We start from the raw sequence: 8,781 nt of genomic DNA, 5'->3' as shown, positions 1-8,781 counted from the left end.
GTATATTGGCAATATACCACACTCCCTCGTGCATTATTGCTTAAATATATAACTGCATTTCATTGTATCCGGAGCTGTCTTCAACAACTGAAACACATCACAAATTCCAGCTATGTTGGAACTTTTCCTATTGAAAAACAACATCCCACGTATAAATATAGTAATGTAGACACACGTAAGGTTTTTGAGCAAAATAGTGTTTTTTAGACACAACTGCAAACTTCAAGGAGTAGGTGTCACGCGGGACTAGGTTGGCGAAAGAACCAGACGCAGAGAGAGAGAGAYCCGCTTGGGAAAAAATATTCCTTATKTTTATTCTTAAGGAAAAACTGAATAAGCCCGAACATCCAGGGCGTAAAGAGCAACACTTGCCAAACACCCAAAATACACACACGTAACAAAAACAATCCCGCACAAAACAAGGGCGGGTCAAACTCCTAATTATAGGGAAGCTCYTTACGAAACAAAAAACAGGTGCAACTAATAAGACAAAACAAACAGACAAACGAAAAAGGGATCGGTGGCGGCTAGTAGGACGGTGACGACGACCGCCGAGCACCGCCCGAACAGGCAGGGGAGTCAACTTCGGCGGAAGTCGTGACAGTAGGCCATTTAAGGAGTTGGTCCGATGGTGCCCTCTCACCTGCCTCCCCCTGGCTTGAGGGAACAACAGAGGTGACATAGAGAACAAAAGAGGACAAGGCCAATTGGGCCATGTCATGCGGATACCTGGACCACCTATTGAGATGTGCCTTTTGTTAAGTCAATCAGATGATAAATTAAGTGAAAAGGAGACGAGTAGGACTTTTAAAACCCACAATAGCACCTACTGTAACAAACATTTTGTTACCAACATGGCAAAAAAGTATCTTTCCTAGATTTCTGACGGGTATTCAGCTCATTGTTAATAAAACTTTTCTTCATAGTATAATAATGTATAACATTTAGCAGATGCTTTTATCCAAAGCAAGTTACAGTCATGTGTGCATACATTTTACATATCGGTGGTCCCAGCAGTACTCGAAGTACGGAACCCACCTTTGCATTTCCAGTACCATGCTTTTGTCTAGATCTACTGGTTGAGCCACACAGGACTTTCACTGCTCAAGAACACAAAGGCTGTTTATTTGACAGCAGGGTTGTTTGCAGTTCATGAAGAATATAGGCCAAAGCTCAACAGGAACCTCCTGTTGTCTTGCCAGACTCACACCTCTCCTTTGTGATTAGTGAGCTAACCTAGGTTCCACCTGCTTCAGGCCTCTTAGCTTAGCTCTTAGCTACGGCTGTTGCCTTTCCAGCCCTTGTCCCGATCCTAGTGCCTTACTGAATGCAGCTGTGGAGCAAGCCTCACACTCGGCGGCTGCCAGCCAGGGTGGGAGAAAACTTTAATAAAAAACACTCAACAGAACAACCAACACAGGGGGCAGTCAGTTGATCATCTGGTTGTGGAGGAGAGGCAATAGCTAACTTGTGGGGGAAGGGGGGTCATGACCCCCCAATATTAGAGACATGACCCCCTCAATAATATACCATGATGAATTTGATTGTTAGGAAGTAATTTTCCCACCGTAAAGCGGCATACTGGCTTTCTGGGTGTTTACATAACACAGTGCTACTGAATTTCAAATTTTAGGATTGGATCCCCCCATAGCCAATTATGCTTTTGGTTTGGCCCGGTCCCCAGAGGCCGTGGTTTGAAAAAAAGTTAAGCAAGGATTGTAAAGGAGAGCTGAGAAACYCACATCTCTTSTATTTCTCTCTCCTCTCTCTTTTAAAAATCCCCCTCATCTGTAAGCTAACTTGGAACAAATAAAATAGTGCATGGTAAATTCATGAGCACAAATAAGAATTATATATATTTTTTAAATWAAAAAAAATWGAGAAAGTTTATATTATGAAATACGCATTTCGTGGGTGAGCGCTATTTCTCAAAACTAGTSATAATTGGTAATGGGAATATTGGGCACATTTTTGGGAGTTCAAAGACAACTTTGGTAGTATTATAAWCCTTAACATATTTAGTTTCAAGTAGGCTACAGCATTAGAGAAGGGCTGTTTCTATGAACCTTAGGGCACTAGGCTGCAAGCAAGCCTGTTTCTCTCGCCAGTCCGCCTGTGTCCCACACTCTGACCATTGACCAACAGCAGCAATCTTTCCTCCTTAATTATTCKAATTTGAAGGCCAAAATTGTGGGGGGAAAGCCCTAATCATGTTTATGCAACCTAATAATCACCATTAGAATATTTCCATGTTTTTATTTCAATTCGAGTATCTACAATAGAAATTGTCCCACCCTAATTAATTTATAGGGATGCATGTGACATTGCACAGTAGTAAGCTGGTTCATTTCTCCTTTTATTCYTTTTTTTTCTTGATTTCAATATGGAAGGGAAAGCAGGTTCTGGTGTTTGTATGTGCTGTTTCTTGATGCGTAAAGGCCAATTTATTAACAACATTTGAATAATTGTGTTCTTATACTATATCAAATTTAAAAAACAATGCACAGAATATTCGCGGATGATGAAAGGGGGGCATGACTGAAAAAGTTTTGGAAGCACTGATCTAGGTGATGATTAGCACAATTACAGATGGACAACCCCCAAGGCTCCCAGTGTCTGGTCTGGAGAGTGAAGTCACAWGCTCTGCTGGTCGGCTACTGCGTGGCATGCCGAAAGCCCTGGTCTGCCCTAGACAGCCTATGTAAATTACGATCGCCAGAACGGCCTATTTTTTGTGGGGGATGGACGTTTTGGCCTCTAAAATTAATTTATGAACAAGTTTGATCCCCACAGTGAATTATTTTAAAGTTCGCTACAAATCAACATATTTCATTAAACAGTGATCCATTCTGACTACTACATTATCGTCGCACAGGACCACGTGCTGACACAAACCAATCATGGGCCGGCAGGCAACAAGGAGGCTCCATAGACATGAATTAAGGTTGACTCTCAGGCAGTATTAAAACAACTTCATCGACCATGATCCTTTGCTAGTTACGGCAATTTTGTTAGTGTCATTACGCAATATGGCGCACTTCAAATTCTTCCGGCTTCATGCGCCATTGGYAGTTTAACATAGGAATAAGTAGATGCAGGGTTCGAAATTAACATCCGCCAAACGCGAGTAGATTTTCCGTTTGMCGAGTAAATCTCAGAAGGCTATCCGCCATACTGGGGGGTAAATGTTTGTACCAAAATAGTAATGTAATAAAGTATCTGGCATGATGGCTCGGAGAAAATTACTCGTTTGCCAGTCACAGACCGTCTCTAGTGCTCCTAGTTTCGCGGCACTGTTTACCATACGGGACATCAGCTACTCTACATCGCTCACTTGCCACGGGTCTGCTGCTAGCTACTGTTCATTAAATAGCTGTTAAGTGGCGACATTTACCTGGAGTAAGCCAACCTTTGAAACGAAAACCCACCGACGAAAAGGAGGACGAATCACAAAAAAAMAACGTTTTGTGAGAAATGGAGGTTTGGAGATAAAGGAGTTTCCAGAGGCTGGCTACAGTATGATGCTGAGGCTATGGGTGATGAGTTGTTCTGTGTGTCGCCAGTATGCTAAAGATGAAAGCAGAAACAACTCGTTTGTCATCGGAAATAAAACTATGAAGCTTGAGAACATTCGTGACCATGAACTCAGGAATGGTCACTTGCCTGCGTGTTTGTGTCCCGGGCTCAATCGGAGCCTCTCCTCTTGACACCATCTGTGACGGCGCTAATGGCAATGTCAGAGCAGACCAGAACGAAGATGAAGATACTGTTTAGGACTGTACATGCCATTGGAAAGAAAGCGATACCTCTTTCTGATTTCGAGTGGATGTGCAAGTAAGTGAAAATGTTTTTACTCATGTAGCTCGACTAGTACTTTTGTAGCTAGTTTTTTCAAGTCTATTTAGCAGACGTGGTCCAGTATTGTAGGTTATTTCTCAACTCTTGATAAGCTTTGGTTCACCTCAAAATAGTGTATAAATACAATAAAATTATAGTCCTACTGATGCTGACATGGATCTCCATGCTTTCCTATGGCTCTGTAACATTCTATTTTAATGTTTGTCTCCAGATGCTGTTTACATTTTAAAGCATTGTGACTTTACCTGCCTTATAGTGTTGATCCTTAAGTAATCAAAGGGTAGAAGGCTAATTTAGCACAATCAACTGCCAGCTATATAAGATAACATGATTGTATATTTAATTATTATAGAATTAATTTGATGTTTGTTTTTTTCAGTTTGGATGAAAAAAAAGGAATCGCTGTATATAGAAATGAGAAGCAGGCCAAAGAGTTTATGCACCATATTGCAAAGGTGGAGAGAAACAACATCAGAGAATCTGAAAAACACCAAATTTGTCTCCATATCAGATGGCTCCACAGACAGTTCTGTGAAAGAGGAGTTAGTTTGTCAGATTCTGTCACAAGGGCAAGATCAAGTCGAAGATTGTTGGCATCAAGTCGGTGGCGAAGGCAGACGTGGCACACATAAGCAACACCATCAGTGCCATCATGGAAGGAGGGTGTGATGAGTGGGGGAGCAAGTTGGTTGCCCTGGGAACAGAGTGATGACCGGAGCCAAGAATGGTGTGGTCAGCCGGATGAAGGGGTACAGGGCCAACATCATCTGCATCCACTGTATGGCACACTGCCTTGAACTGACCTTTTCTGATGCCATCCAGTCCAACGTGATGTTTCAGAAAATAGAAGACCTCATCAATGGGCTCTACATGTTCTACCACACCAGTCCACTGAACAGGGCAAACCTGGTAAACAGCTTCCAGGATCTTGGGCACACACAACTGGTGGCCACCAGAATTGGCGGGACCCGATGGGTAGGACACCTATTACGTGCACTGGACCACTTCCTGCGAGGTTACCAGGGGCTTGTCCAGCACCTGGAACAGGTAGTGGCTCTAGATTTGCCATGCTAAGTCTKCAAAAGTCATCATCAATATGTAATGTCCAGTAAATAACTACACAGTTACAATTGGTAACATCATGTTTCAATGCTTTATGCACTGATAAAATGTGTCATATCTAATATAGTTTTTTTTGGACGGCAATTAATTGTCTATTTGTATGTCTGCTCTTTATGTATGTCAGATTCAATCTGCTAATGCCCAAAATGTCAGAGGTGTCCAGCAGGCCAAGGCCAGGAAATACTACAGTACTGCAAGGGAGGCTGTTGTTATCCGCTTCTGTGGCTTCCTGCATGACACACCTGAGCAACCTATCCGCCTGTCTGCAGAGGTCCACCATCACCATAGCAGAAGCCCACAGCTCCTTGTGCTCAACACAGGCATTACTTAATTAAGAAGTACAAAACCAGGTATGTTTATTTAAGCTGCAATAAGAAATACTTACCTTAAGATAATTAAGAGAAAGGATTACATCAATAAGAGAGGGAGAGAGAGTGAGTGAGAGTGTTGTAAAGGAAAATTCTGAAAGGATGGTAAAATGAGCCTTTTCTCATCAGAAGTGCCCATGATGAAGGCCACAATGGCCAACAGATATGAGGGAATTTTGCTGACCAGAGGTGACAGCAAGACCCTCGTCACCTCACAGGACAAAATGCTTAACAGGCTAGTTTGACTGACAGGTTCCAGGATGCCAGTGTAGGGGTCCTGTGTGCCACCAAGCTGGTCAGCTTCACCAACTGGCCAGAGTCAGGAGATGCAGCAGCAGGTTACTTTATGTTTTGTATTACCGGGCAGTTAGGTTCATGATCATATTTTTATAGTTTGAGAATTAAAACTGCATGATGCTTGTTGTAATGTATACAATTATTCTAGATTTTGTTGACTGAACTGGAAACCCTGGTGGACCACTTCAGGCCTGTGCTGGAGACCTCTGGCATCCATGTTGAAAGAATCCCTGACCAGTGGACTGTCCTGAAAGTGCTGATGTACCAAGAGCCCCAGTCCCTGCAGAAGATGTCCTGGTTCCATGTCAACAGGAGCCATCAGCATTCCTTCCCTGATTTGCTAGCATTGGTTGACCTGGTCCTGTCCTTCCCTGCCTCCACAGCTGAATGTGAAAGAGGTTTTAATACCATGAAACAGGTGAAAACCGATTGGCGGTCCAACCTAAGGTCTGATACACTGTCAGATCTCTTTATGGTCCAGCTGTCCTCTCCAGAGATCAGGGAGTATGATCCAATAAAAGCTGTGATGCTGTGGCACCAGGACTCTGTCAGGAGGCCAGACTTCAAGGACCGTGCAAAGAGGGTGATTGCGGTAGAGAGTGTCACGGCTGACTAGGTGTGATGAAGGAATCAAACGCAGAGAGGTCCAGTGGAAAGATGCACTTTAATGCAGCACCAAATGTAAATGCCCAACCACGCAGGGCGCAAAACACTGACCAACCCAATACAACGGGTAACACGGTTCAGAGCACAAAAAACAACACCAAACAACACAACCGTGAACATCAAAATAATCCCGCACAACAAAGGGGGGGTTTCACAACCTAAATAGGGAAGTAAAGCAAACACACACAAACAAGGAACAGGTGTAACTAATTAGACAAAACTAACCGAAAACGGAATCGGTGGCGGCTAGTAGGCCGGTGACGACGACCGCCGAGCACCACCCGAACAGGCGGAGGAGCCAACTTCGGCAGGAGTCGTGACAGAGTGAGGTTTAAGTTGATTAAAATGATTAAGCATCTGATAGGTATACAAAARCTTAAAATTTAKTTTTGTTTGAGCCTTAAGTACATTTAATAGCAAATACTTCAGTGGAATTTTGAGTTCAAGACTTTTTCAGTAGTATTCAGGCTGGGAAATTAAATCTAGCCACAGCCAAAAATAACCAGCATCTGATAAGTCTCTATTTTACCTGAATTTTTTCAGGGATTTTCTACTGAAGTAAAGGATTTGTAGACCTGTTTCCCCTTTGTGTCAGGAGAGCACCAGTTCTATGTACTCTGCATTTCTCATAATTGTATCTTACCATTGTTGTCCTGTTTTGACTTCTATGTACACTTATTCATTGTATTTGATATGTTTTGTTTATTTCATTGTGTGCCCACTGTTTGGCATTTTTGCACTCTGTAGAGCACTTTTGGTCAACTACAGTTGTTTTTAAATGTGCTCTACAAATACACTTGATTTGTTTAACCGCTGATCAATATATAAAATAATTTTGTTTAAAATTTTGCTCTGGCCTCTTTAAGTTTGTATTCAACATAATACCTTATCTCGATGAAATGTACTGAAATTAATGTATATGTGACACAAAAAGGCAATTTATTATTTTGTCTGGTAAAAAAATATGCTTGGCTGGTGGATTTTTTTATCTACCAGTCCACTTGGCAGGTGAGCCAAAAAGTTAATTTCGGACACTGTGTGGATGTCAGCGCTATCACCATCTACTGGTTTTCATGTCAATGGCAACCCCATGCTTCAGCCTATATATTTATATTCACTATGCTGCAAGCAGTTGTGGACAATGATACAGTATTTTAGATGGTGTCAGCATAATTTTATTGTAACTCATTTTGGAGTAGAAAAGCCAACAGATCTGACTTCCTCGCAGTTGTTCTACAAAAAATGACAAGCCAGGTGTGGTGAAGGGTACACAATAAGGATAATGGGTTATGACATTAAAATGTAGTTAAATCTCTCTTCCCCATGGCAATATTTGTCAAATTGCAGGAAATTTGCTTTAATGCAAAATTCTCTCCACAATGTGAAGAATAGCATGAGATTATGTACAAAACATTTGCCACATGGCAAAATGTATGGAGATCAATTTTGGTGTAAGGCCCTGCGATAGACTAACGTCCTGTCCAGGGGGTGTACTTTTACATTTAGCTGGCTAGCGCTACAGAAATAGGGCAGGAGCCTATCTCCTATGAGCCAACCTGGCTCGCAAAAACCAATGCTTGTGTATGGCGTTGTAGAAATATTGGTTCAATAATATCTCTCAGATACCGGAGCTTGTGAGTTACAAAGTAACAAGCCAAGCTGGTCCATTGAGCAACTGCCTTTCCCAGTCTCGGCACACTCCTTTTATACGGTTTCATTCTTACATCACATACATAGTCACTCCTCTTTATGTAAATGTTCCACACCCTTTGGTATTCAGCCACCATTATCGCTTGCTTCTAACTTGTTTACACCCATCTTTACTTGGTTTCCCCTCCCCTTATTGGCACATACTTCAGGGCATAGATTCTATTGGTGGCGTAACCATAGCAATGATACAAAAAATAATAGAGACATACACTCATAATGCAGGTGCATGTCTAAGGATACTTATGGGGATARGTAATGGCTTCCCTTAAGCCTGTAATGTCACATACATGCATATATAATGCAAGTGCATGTCTTAAGGCCAATTACAGGATTAGGAAATGGCTTCCCTTGAGCCTATAATGGCCCAGACATACACACATGATGTCTTGGAAATATTTGGTCAATCATATTTCACAAATACCGGAGCATGTGAGTTCAAATATACTTTTTATTACTTCATAATAAAAGCCGAGCTGGATCATGAACACAACTGCCTTCCAGTTTTGGCACAAACTACTTATAGATTTGTCCTCCTTATGTCATACTCATAGTAACTCCTCTTAATGGCTTATCACCTCTGGCATTCAGCCACCGTTATCATATTACCTTCATATTAGGACATGCTACCTGTAGAGTCACAAAAATAGTTTCATGCATGTAGGACCATAGCAACAGACCTTGGCACTCTACAGGATTAATCAATACATGACATCCTGCTGACTCCACTGAAAGGGGAACCCCTGTTCTGGAAAAGACCCAA

General features: G+C 42.0%; 1 protein-coding gene across 4 annotated transcripts; it reads left to right on the top strand.

The window, feature by feature from the left end:
- The first annotated feature begins 1,845 nt into the window (after positions 1 to 1,845).
- On the top strand, positions 1,846 to 7,160 carry LOC139028510 (zinc finger protein 862-like). Of its 4 annotated transcripts, none has more exons than XM_070446080.1 (4): positions 1,846 to 3,834; positions 4,238 to 4,905; positions 5,105 to 5,330; positions 5,478 to 7,160. In XM_070446080.1, the coding sequence occupies exons 2-3, from the start codon at positions 4,567 to 4,569 to the stop codon at positions 5,309 to 5,311; spliced, it is 546 nt and encodes a 181-aa protein (XP_070302181.1). In that variant the 5' UTR covers positions 1,846 to 3,834; positions 4,238 to 4,566; the 3' UTR covers positions 5,312 to 5,330; positions 5,478 to 7,160. The 4 variants fall into 4 exon arrangements, 3 of the variants coding, with proteins under 3 accessions (XP_070302181.1, XP_070302179.1, XP_070302182.1); XR_011480723.1 differs by having other exon boundaries at positions 1,847 to 3,834; positions 5,105 to 5,686; positions 5,794 to 7,160; XM_070446078.1 differs by having other exon boundaries at positions 1,850 to 3,834; positions 5,794 to 7,160.
- The last annotated feature ends 1,621 nt before the right edge of the window (positions 7,161 to 8,781 follow it).

The sequence above is a fragment of the Salvelinus sp. IW2-2015 genome, linkage group LG13 (genome assembly GCF_002910315.2).
Source record: "Salvelinus sp. IW2-2015 linkage group LG13, ASM291031v2, whole genome shotgun sequence".
Lineage (NCBI taxonomy): Eukaryota > Metazoa > Chordata > Actinopteri > Salmoniformes > Salmonidae > Salvelinus > Salvelinus sp. IW2-2015.
The sequence above is the reverse complement of the archived record's forward strand: the minus strand, read 5'-3'. Positions and strand labels throughout refer to the sequence as shown.

Excerpts from the sequence above, each read along its gene's own strand:
- LOC139028510 (XM_070446080.1), top strand. The coding sequence starts at position 4,567 with ATGACCGGAGCCAAGAATGGTGTGGTCAGCCGGATGAAGGGGTACAGG. Across the intron at positions 4,906-5,104 it reads TTGTCCAGCACCTGGAACAG|ATTCAATCTGCTAATGCCCA; the intron begins GTAGTGGCTCTA and ends TATGTATGTCAG.